This window comes from Podarcis liolepis, assembly GCF_965112155.1.
Source record: "Podarcis liolepis genome assembly, chromosome: 1".
Classification (NCBI taxonomy): domain Eukaryota; kingdom Metazoa; phylum Chordata; class Lepidosauria; order Squamata; family Lacertidae; genus Podarcis; species Podarcis liolepis.
Window position 1 is genome coordinate 92608086 of NC_139554.1, and position 23657 is coordinate 92631742.

Below are 23657 nucleotides of genomic sequence, written 5' to 3' on the forward strand. Positions count from 1 at the left end.
TGATACAAAATACACTCTTTAGTTTGAAGGGATATGTTGTGGAAACATTATTCCCCACCTTCCAAAAAAAGAACTTTCTAATGATCACTTTAGATTAAAAAGAACCAGTGATTCAAGAAAGGTTTGCTGCTGAAAGTAGAATCAAACGAAAGCACAAGTTCTTAAAGTTTGTGCAGTGATTATGAAGTAAATGTAGTCCCTGGTGCTCTTTAAAAGGCTCCCCGCCCCCAGTGAAATGTATAAGTTAAAAAAAGCCCATTAACTCAGTATCCTTTTCATAAAAACCTGATGTGTGGTGCCATTGGCTGGAACATTGATGTTGGATATGACAAATCTGGCTTCAGATTCCAGCTCAGTGGGCTTCCTTCAGCAAAATCACATCTTGTGTCCTGAATGCATGCTTCCACAAGAATGTCTGCAGTTCAACTAAAATCCCAGCAAGCTCATCTTTGTGTAAACCAGTATCATGTTGTGCAGAGTTTGATACATTAGCTGCATGTTACCACCCACAAGTGAAATATTCGTGGTCTTTGCACATGAGTACTTAATGCTTTATACTCAGCAACGACACTGAACAGTAGATTACCTCAACCAGACATACCTCAAGATCTCAAACAGTGAAATGGAAAGTAAGAGACACTTGCTGTATAGAACTGTCACGGGAAGCATTGCAAAATGTTTATGCAAGAATTCTGTGGGGAATTAATGGAATTACAGTTGTGTTATTACAGTTGTTATTCTCTAAATGCTGCCATGACATCTCTGAGTTGTGGATGGTGGGGGAAATTCTTACCTGTCCTGGCTGTCAATGTCCTTTCCCTCCTCTGACCTACCTTCCCATGACAAATAGCTAGATAATTATAATGTTTAGATCCCAGTATTGCAACATTTCTCATTCTTTCACTGATAACACATTTCAATATTTTTTTATGCCCTTAGACAAGCATGGTCTCTGTTGAAGGCCTAGCAAAACTGGTGGATCCCTCCCAACTAACAGAGGAATTTGAAGGATCCTTGGATTACAATCATGATGAATGGATAGAGTTGAGAGTTTCATTGGAAGAGTTTTTCAACAGTGCCATCCATTTGTTATCCAGGCTAGAGGACCTTCAGGAAATGTTGGCTAGGAAGGAATTTCCAGTGGATGTGGAGGGCTCAAGAAGACTAATAGATGAACACACGCAGCTCAAGAAGAAAGTAATTAAAGCTCCAGTAGAAGAATTGGATCGTGAGGGCCAGAGGTTATTACAATGCATACGGTGCAGTGATGGTTTTTCTGGTAGGAACTGCATTCCTGGCAGTGCAGATTTCCAAAGTCTTGTGCCAAAGATCACCAGCCTTTTGGACAAGCTGCATTCAACTCGGCAACACTTGCATCAGATGTGGCATGTCCGGAAACTGAAACTAGACCAGTGTTTTCAACTTCGACTTTTTGAGCAAGATGCAGAAAAGGTAAGGGGTAGTTTTCTTCTTCTTCTTGAATATTACTGTGAAATCAAACGGCAACATTGTAGCCAAATATATATGCTTCTGCAATTAGCAACATGAGGAATTAATCGGGGATATAAACCTCAAGTTGCTAGCAAATGTATTTTATGTGACTTGTAAAGCAAAATCACCGAACTAATTGTTGGAAGTAGCAAGCAGTACTAGAGCCAAGAATAACTCACCTCTGGCTGTTCTGAAGAAAACTGATCTGCTTTGGATATATACAAGTAGATGTAAGGCACCCCAAGTTAAGCTTTGCTTCTTTCCACCAGGCTTTCTACCAGAACTGGTTGATGTGTTGAGAAGGGGTAACCAACTCAGGAGTTTTAGTCAGGAGTTTATTTGTGAGAAGATAGAAAAAGAAATATAGGAAAGGAAGCAATAAGTGAGCTGCTGAGGGAACTGGTGTATATGCTAGCTGTAGTAGGCGAGCTGTGGCAGAAGCTTATTCACAGAAGTATAGCCCCAACCATGAAGTGATGGATAGTATAATTATCTAAAAATGTATTTTAGCCATGATGGGCAGGGAGGTCAATATATTAGTTAGGTGTCAATATGTAATATGAATTGCCAGAGACGTCTCTTCTGCTCTGAGCAGGTGGTGCTGATGGTGCAGCAGTGAGCTGGGATTGGAGTGGTTGCTCAGCTCCAATAGGTGATGGGTTGCTGCTGTTTTTTCTCTTCCTCAATCCAATGCCCAGCACCAAGCACGGGAGATGGTGGTTCTGAGAGGCAGTCAGATCTGAATGTGCATTGTTCCAGAAAAGCCCACTGAGGCACAGCAATGGCACTACTGCCACTCTAGAAAAGTATGATTTATTGTAGCAGGAACAAGGGATAAACTCAAGTGCTCTCCTCCCCTGGCTAAAGAGATTTCCTAATTGGTTAGGCGGAGACTGTGGTTTCACAAACCAGGCTTCAGTTTTCTATTTCTTAGAGATTATTAACTTTACATAGATGGTGGTAGTCAATTGGATTTTGGTTTCTTTCAGGCTTGCAACTAGAAACCAGTAAGGAAAAAATGACATGAGGTTTTCAGTTCAGGATAGAACCAGTCAGTCTACAAAGTCATAATCTGCTGAGCAGCACACACATTTGGTAGAAATCAGGGGACTGGGAGGTAGCAATCATACTAGGAGCTTCTGTCATCCAAATTCCATAGAAAAACTTGGTTTCTTTAGCTTGGTTGGTTTTTGTTTTTTCCCTTCCAGCATGCAGAGAAGAAAAAACCCAGGGCCTCTAGGATTCCACAGGTGCAAATGAAATTAATCCATAGAGAGAAATTGCAATCTTCTTGTGGTTGAAGTCTAAATGCCATGATTCAATTAGGTCAACTGTGTTGCATTCATTGCTGAGCAATAGGAGGCGGTTCACGTAGTGTGCATCCCCCACCACAGTGATGGCCTGATTAACTCACATTGGGATCTGAAGGAAAGATAGTCTCAGGCTTTGCTATTCAGATTAATTCCTTACCTGAGAGAAGGACAGATAACTACAGTTCTTGATTGTGTCTCTGTTGGACAGCAAAGTAAGATAGGGTTATTTAAGCATAAGAAAAAGCATAGCATTTAACTGTATCAGATACTGTGGTGGTGCAACCCACAGCCAGCATAGTTTTTCAAAACAAGGGAAGGTATTGGAAATATTCAAGAAATGCTAATAAGTTTGTGTAGTGGTGGGAGTTAAAGGGAAGGAAGGGCAGAGTGGATGCCTCATACTCTACTGGAATAAGACACTAAGGACAGAAAATATTTATCACCCTACATACTGTCTGCAGACCTTCTGGAAATACTTAATGTTGGCATGCATCCTGGTTTTTCTTTTCTTTTCTTGTGGGAGGAATTTCTCAGTTATTCCACAGCAATCCCATGTCAATATCATTATCTCAATGCATGTGAACTAAGAAAACTTATGTGGCAGTGAGCAACCAGCTCACCACTACTGTTAGCATGGCTGGTACTTAGCATATGATCCAGACCATAAGAAGCATGTTTATTCTCAGATGTTCTTTCCCCCATCTATTTGCTAAATATAAATAAGGAGGATAAATAATCATTCATGGCAGTAAGTAGAGGGAATCATGCACTAACACAACTCAAAATATTTCATAAAATGGAATTTTATGGCATGAAGACTAGCGTCTCAACAATCTTCTGCCTTTGTGTTGAACCATGACTGGGGGAAACCCTGGTTCAGATTTCTGCAGCCTGGGTCAGTCACATTCCCTCCAGCTGCTGTTAACTCCCAGAGCTGTTGTGAGGGAAAGCATTAGGGGAGGGGATCCTCACCTCTGTGAAAGAAGGGCAAGATAATATAATGTACCGTATTGGCCCAAATATAAGCTGCACTTTTTTCCAAATTGTGACAGTGAAAAGTTAAAGTGTGGCTTATATTTGTGACCTTACACCACCGGCAAAGCGGCGTGACTCCCCCCGAAGCAGCGTGGGGCAACGCCACCCGCCTGCCACTTCCAAGCCTGCCCTGAGCCATCGGGGAGAAGGGAGGAGGCCATCGGCAAAATGGTGTGCCCCCCCCCCGAGAGCAGCCTGGGAGTGTGGGGCAATGGCGCGCTGCCTGCCCGCCAGTTCCAAGACTCCCCCAAGCTGTCAGAATGAAGGGGGGAAGCAGGTGGAGGCTGCTGGCAAAACGATGAGGCACCTCCCCAGGAAGCAGCCCGGTTATTGTCTTTTTCTCTTTCCCCCCTTCAATTTTAAAGGTGTGGCTTATTTGCGGGTGCGGCTTTTATTTGGGCCATTACAGTATTACTTAATAATAAGCCTGAAATTGTTACAGGATGATCCTTACAGTATAATCATGTGAGCTGATGAACTAGCATGGCATTTTATAATATATTGTGCTAGAATCCTTGTATGTGGAAGAAGGCTATTGAAGTGACAGTGGGTCTCAAGAAGAAGGAGGAGTTTGGATTTGATATCCCGCTTTATCACTACCCTAAGGAGTCTCAAAGCGGCTAACATTCTCCTTTCCCTTCCTCCCCCACAACAAACACTCTGAGGTGAGTGGGGCTGAGAGACTTGTGACTGGCCCAAGCAGCTGCATGTGGAGGAGCGGAGATGCGAACCCGGTTCACCAGATTATGAGTCTATCGCTCTTAACCATTACACCACACTGGCTCTCCTTTAATTCCAGTACTTGTGGAGGAACTTCAGTTAGTATTACTACATCAACAGACCCCTGATAGTAGGGTACCAGAGAGAAAAGCTCCTGAGCAGTTGAAGCTGACTAGCTTTAAATTTTCCCTCATAAAAGCCAGGAGATCCGAGTGCCTGTTGAAACAAACCTGAAATGTTCCAAAGTGAGGGGAGAATACACAATGCATGAGGTAGAAGAATGCTAATTATTGGTACTGTCAATTTGGAGGAGGCAGAAGCTGGCTGTCAGCCAGTCTCAGTTGAGAGGGAAATCCTGAAGTGAATCCCTAGAATGAAACAAGAAAGGGAACACCAGCAGTTGACATCCACAAGATACAGTATTTCCCTTCAGGGCTGGCCAGGAAAAGGTAAGGCAGACCCCTGCTGTATGTGACACACAAGGAAATTAAACACAACACGCCTGTAGGCAGGCTGCTTACATTGAAGAGGGGAAAATGGAATTGGAAGGAGTGGAAATGGAATTGAATAGATTAAGTTGGCTAAAATGTCTGGACAATATAAGCTGCATGCAGGGGAAGCCAAAGTGCTTAGAGTACTTTAACAAGGAGTGGTGCATCCTACCAAACTGCTGATCATCAAGATCTTCTGGCCCCATTTGTGTGTTCAAAGCTTTCACAGCCTCTTCTGAGACCTTATTTGGGAGGCTAAAGAAGAGAATGCTTCAGGAATCTAGGGAAGAATTGTCACTAGATTTTTTTTGTAAGTTTATAGAAGCATCCCTTTTTAGGGTTTTTTAAATATAAATTTATTTATCATTTTCCAACAAAACATACAAATTGACAAAACCCAAAATAACATCAAGTTGACTTCCCCTCACCCCATCTGTGCTCCCTTTCATTTCATCTCTGCTACTGCATTTCCACAATAATTGGGTTTTCTTTACTGCTCATTTTACATTAACCCTGCTAATGTAACCCTGTTTTCAGTTGTTTACAGTAAGTTTTCAGATTTTCAGTCTTTATTAAAGATTCTTTCTTCCTGGTTCCTTATTCTTCCCATAAGTTTAACAGTTATGGAAGCATCCTTCAGACAAAGGCTATCAGAAGGGCATGTTCTGGCAATTTACCAGGGCCATGGTAGCTCACAATTTGTGATGCTATCTTCCTCCTACGAACTAATCTTTTACCTCTATTAATTGTAGATTTCCACTTTTAAGCCAGAATACCAATGAAAGCAAAGGATCACCAGAAAGGGAAGGTGGTAAATTAAGGGAATTGTTGGAATCCAGCAATGGATGACAGAGATGGGGATTTACTGTAGGAGAGCATGGTGCACAAGAAAACAGTACTTTGTTGTAGTTTCTTTGGAGAAAGGCATTTGGACATTCAGGGACAAATGCATTATCATACTCCAGCCTTAACCATTTCAAGTATTGCTTTCTTTAGATGCTTCATGAGCTATAATAAAATGGTGTTACACAGCTGATGACAAGATCCTTTTTGCTAATAGGAAGCAGTTTATTTTATTACAGTCCATTAAGTGCAGCAGTAGTAAGTGTCCCTGAGCAAATGGCAAGTGTGTGTGTGTGTGTGTGTGTGTGAGAGAGAGAGAGAGAGAGAGAGAGAGAGAGAGAGAGAGAGAGAGAGAAAAGGATTTCCTGGAAATAGATTTTGGCTCGGTTTCTGGCAGGAATAGAGTTCAGCAGCACTTATCAATCAATAGAGTCACATTTCTTCCCTTCTCTGTTATGTCATCTTGTAAAAACAAAAGAGTATTTTAAAAATGATATAAGAACAGGAGTTTTTCTCTTCATTCATTCATTTGACCATTGGTTCTGGCTACTTTTAAATATTGTAAGTCACTCTAGGGAGAACTGTGTTCAAATTCCAACACAGCATTGGGTATACTGATATTGTTGGCATCAGTCTGTCTCAAGAAGCAATGGAGTGCACCTCCAGGGTGAAGTCAAACTACTGGAGAATCACAGCACCTGCTGTGACTGCAGAGACCGGTAACTCATAATTGTGTTGTTTTTGCTTCGTTGGCAACACTGAAGTAACCTCTCTGGGGCATAAGCCTGGGCAATTTGTATGGAGGGCCTGGGGATAAACATGGATATATTATATATCTGTGTTGGTTGTATGTTCATGTATGTGTTTCGTATATATAATATCAAAATTATAAGTTGTGAGAAACAACAAAAAAGAGAGTTCTTTCTAGACCCAATTGCCCTTTCCCTCATACCTCCCACCATATTGAAATGAGGGGTGCCATAATGAGGCAGACAAGAGTTGAAAATGCATAACAGTAGTTTATGTCTTTCACCTTTTTGGCAGCTCATTTTCCTGTTTTCAGAGTGCTTATTCAAATTGAAGCTTTTCAGGTAATTTTTCCACCCATTTGAAATAATTTGAATATTCCCCGTCAAACTTCTGTGCATGTGAAAGAGTGTGGTATCCTCTCACTTGGTTGGAGCCTCTGTTACAAGTATTGGCAGCAATTAAAGACATTGCCTTGTTTTTTGCACATCCACATGTATTTATAATAAGTGCTGCAGCAGTGATGAAGAGACCACAACTACCACTCTTTCAAAAGCTTAGAGCTCAGGCAGTCCTATCTTTTTTTCTTAGGTTAGTATCATAACCTTTGCTTATTGCAAAACCAAAGCTCTCTCAGGGGCTTACTATATCCTTCTGCAAATATATGAAAAGGAGGCAGAATGCTGGAGGGGGTGTGATTTGGAGGATACCCTTGAAATGAAGTCTCTAGCACTCCTAGAAGGAATGTTATAAAAGTTTAGGGTTGGCATTGGGGTAAAGCAAGGTTCTTCTGCCTTCCATAGTGCAGCAGGCAAAAATTCAACAGGTTAAGTATTTTCTAATACAGAAATAAAACTGTGTGAAATGCTTCACCTCTTCCCATTCTGTTTCTCAAACATTTTATTATGTGTACGGTCACTGATTTATTTTTGGGTCCCTCCATTCCACCTGCAAAAGGGAACACAAATATGTATCCTCATTTACAAGTGGGTTGGAGGGCCCAATCCAGGTACACAGTCCTGGGCACACAAAAAACCCTTTGGCAACCTTGACTGGAGGTTTGTCTTTTTAGAAGCAGAAAGGCTTGTGGATGTGGCAAACTGGACATTGAAAGCTATAACCTCTGGTTCCTAAGCAAGCATCCCACCTAGCATCCCTCAGTTTGTAAAACAGGCTACCCGACAAACTCTTGCTAACAAAGGGCCAATCCATCCCTTCAAAGCAATATAATATACAGTAGAGGAGTGCAAACCTCATGCAGCTTATTCCTTCCTAAGAGTTCTTCCCTCAGGGGCTTAAAAACATGCAGAAGGTCAAACTTTGACCTGCTTCCTCCAGACAAATTACAAGTGTGAACACTGTTAGTAAGTCATCCATCTTTGTTTTATTCTGGTCACTTCTGAGGAGGCTTGAACCATTCTCCTCTTTCCTTGAGGAAGCTGGCTGTGATGAAGCTTGAGAGCCCTTTGCTTTACTACTACTACTGCTGCTGCTGCTGCTGCTGCTGCTGCTGCTACTACTACTACTACTACTATTAATAAAATTTATACAACACACTTTATCAAAAGATCTTAGGGTGGTGTACGTTAGAAACACATTACAAAACATCATAACAAAAACACGGCAAAAAGCATACCGACAGACAGCCTAATAGTAAAATAATTACAATATTAACAGTACTCTCACACATACTTTCACAGGCCATAGATTATTTAGGCCTGGGTAAAGAATAATCTTTTTGCCTGGCTTCTAAAGACTTTTAATGATGGTGCCAGACGAGTCTCTCTGGAGAGAGCATTCCACAATTGGGGAGCCAAACACAGCAATGTTTTAGATGGAATCTGAAGTTTATATCCGGAATGCAGTGCTAGAGTGGAGAACTCAGGTTCACCTCCCCACGCCCACTCCTGCCATGCACATTACCACAAACCTCTACATTCTTGTGATTCTTGTGAGATTCTTTCACACAAATGACATACACCAGGATTCTACTTCTTCTATGGATTCAAATGCAGTGTAAGGCAGCCTTTCCTAATCTTGGGTTCTCACATGTCATTAGACTACAACTACCAAATGATGGCTGGTGATGCTGGTAGTCATAGTCCTGAGGACCCAAAGTTGAGGAATGCTTGTCTAAGGAGTGTATGCAGCAAAAGCATACCAATCCACATTTTCTGAAGAAAGCTAGGTTTTAAGTTAGGTGGAAAACCTCTTTGTCTCCAGACATTACTGGACTACAACTCCCATAATCCCTTGCTAGCTGGAGCTGATGGGAGTCAAGTGACAACTGGGTGGCTACAGGTTCCCTGCCCCTGTTCTAGGCCCTATATTTGACTTAAGGGTGACATGTTCCCTACTCTGCTCACTATCCTGATGTCCATGAGGAGATCATAACTGATCTTTCAGCTTTGGAGTGGCAGCTCACATGACCTCCCATGTGCTCACTGCAGGTAAACAGAAAAGAGAAGGGAACAGGAGTGTTTACAGCACTGAGAGGGAGGGTAAGATTAGTGCAGTGCATGAGAGGTTGCAGAGTGTCCAGAGATGTTCAGAAAAAGCCAATAATTTATCAACACCGTGTCACAACTGAGAGTAGAAATCTTCTTAAAGCAATGTCTCTTGATTATTCCAAGGGAATCACTCATATGGAGAATGTAATATGTGACCTGGGTCCTTCATGGATGCAGATGCTGCTTCCCAGAAGTGATTCCAGTGAAGACAGCAGCTGAAAAACATACTTCCAGAATTGTGGGAACTGCTGCTGGGAAGCTACAGCTGAATCTGTGGGGGTTCTAGGTTGCATGTTTATGGTCTCCACGTGAATGCATTCCTAAAGGCAGTTGGGATGCATTATACAACTCTGTGAACTCTCTTGTAAGCAACTGATAATCCACCCCTTTCTGTTTTTCCCTCAAAAACTGGGTTTTTTTGCTTCCCCCACCTCAGCAACTCAGTTACAGCTCTTATAATTTTAGTAGCCTAGATTTCCTTCAAAGCATATGTGGAGCTCAGACTGGTAACTGGATTGTAAAATCTGAACATGCTCTTTGGTAGATAGATGTGCCAAATTGCCTCCAGATCTCTCAAACTGTAGAAGCTTTGGATGCTGTTGCTTTCCTGAACTGCTATCCAGATTGTAGTCTCATTCCTCTGGGTATCATTAGCATTGTGAACAATGACTTCCCATCTTCCAGCCACCTGCAAAGAACCGTGTGTATGTGTGCGAAATAGCCAGCAAGCCAGCCAAGTCCTACCAGATTGGTCTTTCCTCTGATTGCCACTGAGAAGAGAAATAAAAAAAATCCTAGCTGCACACAATTGGTGCCCCTAGTTGCTTGCTTGCTCTGACTCCAATGCAAACCTGTGCTCATTTACTTGGGAGTAAGACACACGGACTTTAGTCAGACTTCTGAGTAAGCATACATAGGACTGAGCTGCATGGCAAACAAAATGCCTGTATTAGATGTCCATACAATACTTGTCTACCCCGTACTATAGCTTCTTCCCAACATAATACTAGACAGGAAACATTCTGTAGGCGAGATCAGAAAACAGACAAAAGCTGTAAACCTATGCATCTTTAATTTGGTTTAACTGCTATTGCATATAATTCTGTTGAAAGATGTCCTCTGTTTTGACCAATGTGTGAGGAATAGCAGTGAGCTGAGTGTGAAAGCACAATAGGCAGTGTACTATGACCTCATTTTTGATTGACCTGTGATCTTACAAGGCACAGAAGAATAGAAAGCTTAGAAAATTCCAACTACAGTAGTACCTCGGTTCTCAAACGTAATCTGTTCTGGAAGACCGTTCGAGTTCCGAAATGTTCGAAAACCAAGGCGCAAAGGGCTGTCTGCAAATTTAGTTGTGAAATTTGAAAAACACGCAGCAGAAGCCATTCGACTTCTGAGGTGCATTTGAAAATGGAAGCATTTACTTCTGGGTTTTCGGTGTTCAGGTTCCAAACGGAGACGTTTGAGAACCGAGGTACCACTGTACTTCTATCTTTTAAAATGATTTTTATTGTTGGTGAAGTTCATGTGCATACATGAGGAAATCCGCCCCCCCCAATAAATCCACATGTACAGATTCCTGAAGCATCATATGTGGCAACAATATGTGTTTCATGTTGTTCTAGAGTACAAAAAAAGACACATAAAGCAACAAAATTGAGAATATCTTTATTGACTTCTTTTTATGTATTACATGTATTACAACTCCCCTGCCATTTCCAGGAGTTAGCAGTTTTAAAATTGTTGCAGTTGTTTTGGGTTGCTGGTTGTGTTCAACAATGCAACAGCATTTAAGAAATTGTAACTGAGTAGGGCCTGCTACAATTACAGAGAGCAAAATGCACCACAGAAAAGGCACAGGGAAGAAAATATGATTTTCTTTAATGACTTCTGGACTGCCCCCCACTCCAAGCTTGCCTCATTGTCAGGCTCCAGCGTAGAAGTGGAGTTTAAACTTTGAATCCAGATCACTACAAAATAGGGGGTTAGAAATTCACCCCAGAAACAGTGGAAGCATGACCAGAGCTTTGGGGGCACTGCGACTATGATATAGAATGGAACATGGGGGGGGGCACCAAATTTTGGCACAAGGCACTGCTGAAATTTGAGACCCCAAGGTCACACTGGGTGTGACGATCCAAATCTGAAAACTGGAAAATCAGGGGAATATTCTGCTGTAGGGACCAAAACAACAGGGTAGTTGTATAGAATGTGCTAGGCCTTTGCTTATGCAAGTTGTTCCTCCCCTCTCCCTGGTAATCACATAGTAATGGAACTCACAAATGGTATAACTGCACCTAAATCGAGACATATTTATGTTATTCTGTCTCCCCATTCAGATTAGTTGAACAGTTGTGAGATTTGCTGCCAGAATTCACTTCACTTTGGTGGCAGCAAGTAAGCAGCAAAGACACCACCCACATTTAAACAAATCTCTTTTCCTTCATACCCCTACCAAACATAAGGTGTCAGGGAACTGCCATCGGTTCAGGAGGGAGAGAGCAAAAGCCAAATGGATTATAGAGAGCCTCCAGGGATCGTGGGAAGCAACTCATCTTCAACGGAGGAGAGTAAACACGCCTCCAGTGGAGAGGAGCTGCAGGAGTCGGAAGTGGCGAGGCGGTCCCAGGACTCCTTGCCTGGGAAAAGCGGGAAGGAGAGGGGTCCTCCGCTACCCGCGCAGTGGGTATCCGCGCAGAGAGGGAAGGTGCAGACTGGGCATCAAGAAGCTGCTTTGCTGGGGAAAGTTTAGGAACCGCCCACTCACGGATTCTGCCAGTGATTGAGCCAGCCACGGGAGAGTGGGGCTCCGGACAGATAAGGTTTATTTTGGCAGCAAAAACAAGGCTTCACAGCCAAGCAGGGAGATATTTGCCTGCTTGCTCTCGAGCAACCCCTTGGAAACATAACATAAGGAAAGCTGAAAGGTTACAGAAAATGATAGCAGATACAGCAAGGAATTTATGGCGATGTTGCTACAAAGTACAATATCAACCCGCAACAAAGAAATACAATTGATTAATTGATTATTTGGTTAAAAGGCAAACAATAACTCAGTTAAGCCTTCTTTAAAAGAATGGCAGATCCACATTTCAAACAATAACTATGTTATGGAAAACCAGTTAGTATGAAAGAAAAAGTAGCAGAGAAGCAGAGTAGGGAAATACATTCTGATTATGTTTGTTTGTTTAATATACCCCTTAATATAGCAGCTTTGAAGCAGTGTAGAGCTTCCACATTCTTCTTTAGTTAACATCTACTTCTGCTTTATCAGCACATTGGCGAGTGTGAGTTTAATAAATGCACATATGTTGTGTCCTCTAGGTATCTTGTACAGATAGACTGGATATTGAACTATTCCTTTCATGTTTATTGTCTACTGTATTGATGATAGCAAAAGGAATACCGGTAATTGTTAGTACTACTTGTTGCACTAAATAAGGAGTGTTGAACCATTGTGTGTGCAGGGCAGGTCTAAACCCCACCCAAGGATATCTTTGGCTCCCAGACCACTTCTAAAAATCTAGTATACACACACACATACACACACAGTACTTTTTTCTGGGGGTACACAAGGGTACGCATACCCCTAAACATTTTGCGAATCTTTGTACTTTTGTCCATTTACTGTATTCCCCCCCCATTTGAACTATAAAATGGTGATTTTATTGAGTCAAAATGAAAGTACCCTAAACATTTTTTGAATGTTTTTAGAAAAAAGCATATTTATATATATAAATTATTTCATAGATAAACGTCCATCAAATATGATTATCTCTCTAGCTCATTATCTCTTGTGTTCCATGAAGGAAAAGCAAAGGCACATACTATACAGTACAGCTAAGTGCTACAAAATTACATGTAATTCAGTGAATTATTCTTTCATGAAAAAATCCAAAAATTGTGTGCAGGCTTAATCCATGCAATATTTTGCTAAATTACCCACAAGAGCCTGAGGCCTCTCTTCAGTTGATACATAGAAATGTTCATTACCAGAAATTTGACGAAGGCCCCTGCACATTTATTTTATTTCTGAGCTGGGATTTAAAGCTACGTCTTTGCTGGCTCCTGTAAACCCTCTAGCAGTAGCTTATTGCTATCTGCTTAAAGAAGGATACAGAGAATACCCTGAGCTGTCTACAATATACATTATTGAAACGAGTTCCAAGTTAAACAGCAGACCAAGTGCCAAGTCCCTAGAAGCAAAGACAATAAGATTTACGGAGGTAAACAAGAGAGCTGCCCATTTGTTTCCGAACCTGCTGATGAACTCATTAAGGTATGCAGTGCTGCAAGTATACTGTAGTAACAAATGTATCTGACTAATGGAGGAGGCACATCAGGGATGCCCTCAATTATTGCTCTGTAGAGCATTCTGTGACATTTATCCTATTTACCATTGGCAGCTCTTCAGGTATTTTTCACACTGGGCAGAAATACGACAGCACTTTGACTCCCAGATCACCTCCATCCACACATAAGTTATTGGGTTATGTTTCAGAAGGCAGTGAATGTTCTAGTCACTGTGTACCCTGGCAGGTCTATTCATTCTCTTTGATATTTTGAAAGGGTAGAAGTGGGGAATATGATGGGGAAATATCAAAGTCTTTCTGTCTTTTAAACAACCTTCTTTTTGTGCTTGTTCATGAAGAAGAGCTCTAAAGAGAAAGCAAAATATAATTTTACAGTAAAAGTTCCTTCCTTTGTTTCTTTTTTGAAAACCTTTTAACTACTCCAGCTTATAATGTCTAATGTTGTATATAGGTAAAACTAGCATAGTCTCCAACTGCCCTGAAAATGCCGAGACCATCACGAAAACCTTTAAGTCACCATGGCTTCTCATGTTGTCCCGAATGCAGAGTCCTTTCATTGCCAGTTTCATTTGGGAATCTGAAGTGTCTGTAAGCCGCTGCCACCTGTGTGTGTAGTGTGCATTTCCTCTTTGGCTCCTGCTTTGAGAGAGACACAGAGAGTTCTGATCCCGAAGCTTGGCTTTTTCTATGACTTAAAATGAACAAGACTACATTTCTAGAGATGAAGGGGATTTGAGGAAATGGGGAGGGGTTTTCTGGAACAAAAACACATGCCTCCAAAGCCCCTTCCTTCTTGGTTTCTCATGTGGACAGGGGGGAGGCATTGATCTCTCCCATGAGGTAAATTGGTGGTGCCTTCTGAAATCTGATGACTCTCCCCCTTTTGTGCATTTGGGTGAAGAGGGGTCGCAGCTGGGGGAGGGGATGCCAGGGGGTGGCTGTCTGTGCACCTGATCCATCTAGGAATCAACACAGCACCAGGATGCTGCAATTGCTTACACATTCCTAATTTGCTCAGAATTTCAAAACACTTAAGGGAAGTTTATGTATCCCTGAACTCAAAAGTTTTTATGTCCCTGGACCCCAAAATAAGCATTAGGATACCCCATATCTTTTCCCTCAGGCTTCTCTAAATGCAATACAGAAATTCAAATTTTTCTGTGCTCATGTCCCTATTTTCCTCTGAGAAATGTTGGAGGGTATGAACTGATATTTAGTACATTCATGATATACTATTTTACATGGCCGCAAATCTTAAATTAGCCATGGCCATTTGGTTCATTGTGCAGTTCCCAGTTAGCCCCTTGTTCTGAACATTACCTTCTGTGCTAGGGAAGGGTTACAATGGAGGAATTAGCCCACTAATTCATCAAACAGATTCCTATGAAAGTTTTCCCATCCATGCAATAGGACCACTTCTTTAACACTGAGTGATGCAGGGGTGGGGAACCTCAGGTTTTAGGGGCAAGTGAGTCCCTTCAGTTTTCTCTACCTGGCCCTTGAGACACTGACTAGGCGTCCCCATGCCACACGTCTCACTGGCCCTGCTCTACACTCCCTTCAAGCACTTTTAACTGGCTATAGTTTGCACTGGAACTAGTAGAAGAGCAAGGCCTTCTATAGTAAGCACCATGAAGAGTCACTTACTCTTGCTTTTTTCTTTGTGACAGTTGCCATCACCACAGAGTAAAGATAATGTCTGACTGCATCCTGACAGGCATGTCAGAAAGCCCACTCATTCCTAGGATTGTGTTAATAGATCCATGTTTCCTTGCATGGGGGTGGGGAACACCACAATTTGGCCAGCGTTATTTTAGCAAGCTATTAGAAATGATCAGTGCTATTTTTCTAGAAAAAGAGGTGCTGGAACTCACTATGTATGACTTCTTTGTTCTCTTATAATGATAATGGCCCCCACCTGAGAGGTTCCGGAACTGAGTTCCAGCGAGTTCCAGCTGAAAAACAACCCTCGGGAAATAATAAAGATCAGATCAGAAGCTGCTGGATATGGCTGCTACATGCTGCTAATATCCTTTCGTAAGTAAGTTTGGAACAAGAATAGGGAGGAAAATATAAAATGCAATTCACTGTGTCCAAATAATTCTGGATTAGTCCATGTAGAGCCATTACCCAATCACATAAGAGTTATTCTGAAGATGGGGAAAGAAATGTTCTCTTGGTCCTTTAGCAACAATCTGCCGGGGTTTGTTAATTACTTAGTTCCAGGTTGATCTCAGCTAGGTTCTTCGTGAATAATGCACTAGATTGACTGTTTATTTTCTAGGGCTTGTTGCCAGATGGCTCTTGCCTTCTTAAATGGCTCTACCTTGGTTTGGAAAATGTTCACATCTAACCTGCAATTACTTAACAAGTTTCCTAAGTTGTTTCCTAAGACAAAGAATTGTTGCAGTAAATCCCCAACACGCGAAGCTTCTCCAAGACAGAAAATGTCCAGGCCAAGTCTGTAATGAAAAGCTTCTAATTTAACCTTCAGAAATAATGTATCAGGTGGCTTCAGAAGAGAAAATTAGTGGGTTGGGAGGGTGACAGAACAACTGGAATATTTTTTTCACCCAGTATTTTTTTCATTTTTGCCACATTGGAGTTTTAAATTTCTAATTAGGAATCCTGTTGGATTGCTTTCTTCTTTTATGTGAAACTGCCAAAAAAGCAATTGTAGGCCTGAAATAGTTAACAGAAAAAAATACTCTGTTGCTAGTGAAAATGAAATGTAGAACCTTAAAGCTTCGAAAACCAGAGGAACACATTCTACAACCCTAAAATGTTGATCTCAATGATTATCAATCTCCTGTTCCATCTGCTGAGTTCCCTGTCATTCCCAGCAAAGCTTAGTGGCATTATTTTTCCAGCTGTCCACTGCAAAACTCCTCCTGCCAACTTCCTAAAAATCTTAATCCATCCCTGTGCATTGGCCGGCTGGAAAAATGCCTCTTCACAGATTTTCTCATTTACCCACTTTTTCACTTTGGGGCTACAGTCATACCATGCACAAAAAGCAGTTGAGCACTGCTGTTAGAATGATCCAGCAAATGGCAGAAATCCAGATAAATCTATTTGCTGTGTTTGCACTTCATGCTAACCCATGGTTTAGCATGACATGCACATGCTGGAATGAGCCCAAGTGTGTTTCAGGCTTTTATACTCCTTCCTTCAAACCCATAATTTTAATTTTAATTTGGCTTGTTTTGAAACTGACTAGACCTGGTTACAGATAGGTAGCCGTGTTGGTCTGCCATAGTCAAAATAAAAAAATTCCTTCCAGTAGCACCTTAAAGACCAACTAAGTTAGTTCTTGGTATAAACTTTCAGTGTATCTGAAGAAGTGTGCATTTTATTTTGACTAGACCTGGTTATCTCTGAACAGCACTACAAGCCACTACAAGGATCTTATGTCATACCTTACAGCTATGATCTATATACATCACATCTATTTGGCAGCAATCATATAGGGCTGGTTCACATAACTATTTTGTAGTTTTCATAAGTTGAGGAGTGATGTGGAATTGAATTTTTTGCTATGATAAACTTCTTTCTCAGATATATTTGCATATCAAGATTTGTTTCTTCTTGGCGTAAATAATTAAAGATAGGATTGAGCCAGAACATGTTGAGCTGCTGTGTCAACCCATGTTAGGCTATTCAGAAGACCAGCCATTGCACAAAAATCCACCACACAAGTCAATATGGCAACTTCATCCTGTTTTTATATAAAGAACATTTAGATAGATCTAAGATAACACATTTCTAATTTATTGCTAATCTCTCTTCTGAACTATTCTATTACATAGAGAATTCAATTGTCTCATTGTCATAGAGTTTATGCTTCTATGATTTTTCATACAAATTACAAGATGACCACCATTCCTGTGTCACATTATAAGGGAACAGCTACTATATCCAAATGTTCCAAGGGACTTGGGGCTAATGGTCAAGTCATGTCTCTTTTGAGAGGTTAGGGCACATCAGGGTACATCTCTTTAAAATGCAACCAGGAAAGTCCATGGACAGTTCCCAGTGGCCCCTTCTGGCTGGAGTTCACCTTCCTATTGCAGCAATAGAGGAATGTTGTCTCAGCAGAGAGCTGAGGTTGACAGAGCTGGCTATAGGAGCTGGCTGTGTTGGGACCTTGCCTGGTTTTGTATCTGTTGGATTCTACAAGGTCAGGGAAGTGGAGTTCCTATCATCTTCTGAGTAAGAGGGTGATGGTTGGACTCTGTCAGTTAACAGGGAGGACATACAAGAAGGTATTTCAGGTTATCCTCTGGATGCAGCACCCAGTTTACCCATGGAGTATTGCTGACTTCTGTTGTTGGGGGCCATGATGCATATATTCTGAGTTGCTTGGAATTATAAATGAATTCCACATATAAATTACATAGGCCCACATACAGGTTTCTAATTGGTCTGAGCCCTATAAATGCATACATCTCCTTTCAACCTGACCTAAGACTAAGTAGATCAAATTTGAAATTGTATCACAATAATTTGGACAGTTCAAATATCCAAGCGTCATATGATTTGAGCAGTGCTTTCAAAGTACATATGCCATGCTTTTATTCACAGAGCATAGGTTTGGTAGAATTTTGTATAGGGTGTTGTGTGTGGCACCAGCATAATTTTGCAGAAAACAATATGCTTGGGTCCAAGGTAAGGTCCTCATCTTCAAGCCATTATTTTGTTTTCTTTCTTTTTTTAGATGTTTGATTGGATCAGTCACAACAAAGAGTTGTTCCTGCAGAGCCACACTGAAATTGGAGTGAACTACCAACATGCCCTGGATTTGCAGACACAGCATAATCATTTTGCTATGAATTCTATGGTAAGTACCTATTTTCTTCCTGTCTAAGGATGCATATGGGACAGAGATGAAAAGTCAAGGAAGAAGCACCAGGTAAAAGATTAGGGAAGCCATAGAGGTTCAATGAGTAAAAGGTCAGGTTGAGCATCTAACAGCAATACTTTTTTAAAAAAAGTATTTAAAGGACGGTTGGTGCAATACATATTTTGCCATGTTCATGAGATACCATTAATGAGAGTCACTAAACAGAAAGCTTAGTACTGTGATAACTGACATATTTTTTCATATGACCAGGATTTATTTTTCCTCTTTGATCACTTGGTCGTTTAAACTGCTACTGAAGTTCAGAATTCCAGAAAATAAACCATAATGCTTATTTTCAGACATGCTGATGCCATCTGCATTGGATACATGCCCCTTTTGTATGTGCTTATAGCAATGTTGAAGCCACTTCCCTCTGGTATGATTTCATACCACTCCAGGAGTCATATTCTTGTTTTCCACCAAGTGCCGTATTTTTCGCACCATAGGACACACCGGACAATAGGACGCACCTTGTTTTAGAGGGGGGAGAACAAGAGAAAAAAAATCTCTCCCTCTCTGCCCAGCGCCCCTTCAGCGAAGCGGCAGGAGGCGCTGCACAGAGAGGGGGAGAATTTCCCCCCTCTTGTTTTCCCCCTCTAAAACAAGGTGCCGTTTAAGGTGTGTTCAGACGCCTTCAGGCAGCTACCTTGGAAGCCTGGAGAGCGAGAGGGGTCGGTGTGCACCGACCCCTCTCACTCTCCAGGCTTCAGGTTCCTTTCGACTTGCTCTTTGGGGCTGGCGGGGGGAAGCCCACCACCAGCCCCAAAGAGCAGGTCGGGGAGCAGCGCAAAGGCGCACAGCTATAGAGGCTCCTGCCATAGCCGCATGTCACCTCTCCAGCCAGGAGAGGGTTGCGGGGGGCTTTTTTAGCCCCGTGCGCGCTCTCCCGGCTGGAGAGATGGCGCGCAGCTAAAGAGGCTGCTGCAATAGCTGCGTGTCACCTCTCCACTGTGAGAGGGTAAGCGGGGCTTCTTTAGCCCCGAGCGCGCTCTCCCGGCTGGAGAGGTGGCACGCGGCTATAGAGGCTCCTGCTATAGTCGCGCGTCACCTCTCCAGCCGGCAGAGGGTCGCAGGGCTATGCTGTCTTCGCTCCATAGGACACACACACATCCCCCCTTCATTTTTGAAGGGGAAAAGTGCGTCCTATGGTGCGAAAAATATGGTAATTGCTTGACCAGTAGACAGGACAATTATTGTGCAAGAAAGACCCATGGCCACACTACCGCATGGGCATGGGAACGGTGCATCAGAATAGAGCTGATATAGGTTCTTCCTGTTCCAGTGCTTCCTGTTCCAAACCATTCCTGTTTTATGTGGATTGAAGGAACCTTGTGGCCATTCTGAATCCCCTCACATCAAAGTAGCTGCTTCAGGATATGCAATCACAGCTCAGCACCCCACTATTTGAAATTATTGTCCAAATGCTTGAAATTATGTGACAGTTTGTTTGCCTGCTGAAATTGGATGACAACTTCTAAAACACAAAGAAAAATTCAGTCTCAAAAAATAGCAGTGGTTATAAGAGGCCCCATGACAAGCTGTGGCCATCTGAATTTTTGGCTTAAAGATGCTCAGAGCTTAACAACTCATAGGGCGGTTAGAATGTCACTGGCTGCTCGGTAAATGTAAAACAAGTTGCTTTGGTGTTTGGGGGTCACAAAAAAAATAAAATGTCATGTTTCATAGGACTGGAAATGATAAACTTTATGTTCTAGTAAAATACCATCTGATTATTATAATGCCAGTGGCTTTATGGGACACTTGCAATAATATTTCAGTTTAATTTGTAGTTGGCGTATTGAACACAGTTAAAAATTAAAGAAGAGAAAATCCACCTGTTAGCTGTCAGTGTATCACTCAGTAAAAATTAAGTACTGCTAATGCATGAAGTTTTATTCAGAAACTTCGGTTTGTGGCAGGAAGTTAATCATTCCTATAAGTGTGTGGATGTTGTGTGGTTTGTCTCCATTCAACTTTACCAGCTGCTGGGATTGCTATTTCTACAAAGCTGTTGCAAACTTGGACACAGACTTCCTATTTAAGTGTCATTTCAGAACACTATCGTATAAATTGCCATAATGTAGCTTTATTGAGAAAGCAACACTGACCATGTTATAAGCGCCTTCCTTTTGATGTATGATGTGACTGGAGACGTGGTACTCTTGTCTCATCTAGATGAACTTGCTTATTTTCTGAATGCTGTTCTCCTAAAAAGCATCTCCACAGAGGAATCATTAAAGGAGCAAAATGAAGAATTTGATTGTGGAATGTCTTTATGGGCAGGACTCTTCATAGCCATATGATTTTCCTGTGGCTCATAAAGCATAAGCTTAGCCTCTTTGAACGTTTAATATCTGAGTTTCATAGAGGACTGTCACTAGCTGTGCATTGATTAGTAATGCCTAGCTTTACACCACATGTGTGCTAGTAATGGCTATGGCTGAGTTCCCAATCCCCACGGGGTCTTAACAGCTTTCCAATTATCTTTCCTTTTGCTGTAATGAAACAGAAAAAGAAAAACCGTTAAAGAAAATGTCTTTAAGTGCAGTTCTCTAAACATTTTATTTATTTGCACACTTTTTTCATGAATAATCCTTCATCAGTTTTGTCATACTCAGACTATACATATTGTGTACAGCTGTTAGTTTCATTGCCATCACTATTTAAAATAAACTCCCATTACAGTACGTAGATTGATGTTTTGTTTTATTTTGTTCTAAAAGCTGGTTTCATAAAATCAGGTAGTCAAGGCAAAATCCTTATATTTTAAAATCATAGGAGATATGGAATGTTCCTTGTGGGAGGCTTTTAGACTGATTGGAATCCAAAAAAACTCAGCTTTAGGGTTTTTTCTTTTCTTTTCTTTTTTAAAGGTAACAGTCTTCATGGCTACATGTGCTACTTTTTGTATTAAATACATGTGACACATGTTGCAAAAATTAGAAAAAGGAGGAATGTTTCAAACAACCCAAATTCATTACATTTGCCGCGTTGGTGGTCCACTGAGAGTTCCGAGCAGCCGCCTTCCTCCTCCTGCTGCGAGGTTGAGGCTTTACACACCCTCCGGCCACAGCGGACACCCTGCGTAGGGGCCGGTCAGGGCTGAGCGAGGGAGCAGGACTAGTATGTTGGGCAGCCCCCAGGGCCCTTTCAGAAAACAGTGGCATGAGGGGGGGGGTACCGCTGTATGAGCTCAGAGGGTCACGCTGAAAATGCTTGCTTGCTTGGGCTGGATCTTAAAAGTGGGGAATCCTTAAAGTGTGGAATTCTCTGCCAAATAATTTTAAGTCAATGAAAGCACTTGGGATTGCTTTCCTTACTTAGTTTGGATCATCTCAATGCAAACTTTTACAAGTTGTTTGTATCATTGAAAACTCTGTTATTGTGTTTTTCTTTTAAGACAAAAGATGTTAATGTATGAGTTGTTTTTTTCTAAACTAAAACCTCAGTATTCAGGTTAAATTGCTGTGTTTGCACTTTGCGATAAATAAGTGGGTTTTGGGTTGCAGTTTGGGCACTTGGTCTATAAAAGTTTCGCCATCACTGCTATAGTGATGCTATAGTGCATACTAAGAAAATGGATTTCCTAGGCTATGTTAAACTAAAGGAATATTATATAGCACTATGTACTCTAAGAATTGTGTTTATTTTAACAGAACAGTGTTAGTATTCTTTTTGTAAAAAAATTGATTTTTCTTTTATTACAACTGTGCAGTATTTACGTCTATATGTTAATGTGTCTCATTAAAAGAGAAAACTGACTTTAAAGTAAATTTGGTATCCCATTAATCTCATTACTTTTCTAAAGCAAGCTTCATTGTCCTATTTAAATGGGTACAAATCACACTGATTGCCGATTTATATTTGAATAGCCCAGTGCACATGCTGATTATTCTAATTGAAGCTATTCATAACTGCTTCACCAAAATTGGTTTATGCTTTATATGTGACCCCTTCGAAGGGTGAGTCATGACTTCAGAGAAATGTGCAAAGTTGTTTTCCAACATGGCTACATCAGCCCACCCATTGTTAAGGAACTAATTGTCAAAAACTAGGACAAGTTGCCCTCTCTCCCTAGAGTTACAATGCATAGGAAACACATTACAATTACCCTCTAATGACATCTTTCTGAAATAAGATCTTACTGTTTGTCATTTCCATGCACTGTACTCTTTATATTATTCCAAGACAATATGCACTTCAATTAAAATCTGCATCAGGCCACATGCAATTAGTTGGTTAAGAACATTACCATGGGAATTGGGTTCTTGAAGAGATCATATGAGAACAAGCTATTGTTCTTCATTAGAGCTTATACAATTGCTGGGTACAGTTTAAAGATTACAACTTCATTCCCTGCAAAATCAAAGCAGCAATTGGATTTCTTCAGAAAAACATGGACTCATGTTAATGTATTTCTTGAGCTCATGGAGTCTTCTGCTTCTTTCACTCCTGAGTGGGGTCGTGTTGTGTGTATAATTTTTCTTTAACTTTATTCCGGTGATGATCGTTTGTTATAATAGAAGGAGGAGGGGAGAGAAAGAGAGAGAGAGAGCGCAAGTCCTAGCAGAATCCCCACCTTCTGTCCTTAATTCTTGCCCACCCTGTGTGTCTCCAGGAACTAAGTGGTGAAAAGAAGCATATTACACCATCATGATAAGCACAATGCATTTGATCTTTTAAAAAGCCATGTCCTTAATGAACATTTTATTAATTCCATGTTTGTGTAGGAGCATGATCTTTACAAAACAAGTAGAAAGGTTAAGTCAAGAGCAACACTTATTGTAGATTCATTTAAATTTTTAATTTATAGCTTTTTGTTGAGCATTTTTTAAAAAAAACATTTAAATACAACAATACATTAAAGTAAAATAAAAAGGTGGAAATGAAATTATGTTGTTCATGATTTATTTATTTATTTCAGTTTCAAAATAATATCTTAAATAAATCAATATTTACTAGTTTAGCATGGTTCCAACCCTCATCTTACAATTTCAGTTACTCTATTTGTCTGGCTGGGACTCTGGATATGTGACTTTAAAAATAACAAAAATTGAAGCATGGGTGGCAAACACCATAAATACATTACTGCTTTCAACAGGTAGAAAATTTGGCATGCAGGAGTGGGAACTTCCATCTGCAAGATGAAATGGTACAATCAATAAATAATAATATCACCATATTATACTGTTAATAATTTATCTTGGCTGTCAGATCTTCCCAAATGCTGCTTGCTTGTGTACCTGTTCTCTCCTTCACAACCCATTCTCAGTTTTGAGAAATATATT

General features: G+C 41.0%; 1 protein-coding gene across 12 annotated transcripts in view; it reads left to right on the forward strand.

The window, feature by feature from the left end:
- The window catches only part of KALRN (kalirin RhoGEF kinase), a 513896-nt gene that overhangs the window by 274459 nt on the left and 215780 nt on the right, over positions 1-23657 (forward strand). For all 12 annotated transcript variants that reach the window (XM_083487460.1, XM_083487445.1, XM_083487444.1 and 9 more), the window contains 2 exons: positions 940-1452; positions 18184-18306. In XM_083487460.1, coding sequence (XP_083343586.1) covers positions 940-1452; positions 18184-18306 — 636 coding nt within the window. The remainder of the gene's footprint in view (positions 1-939; positions 1453-18183; positions 18307-23657) is intronic.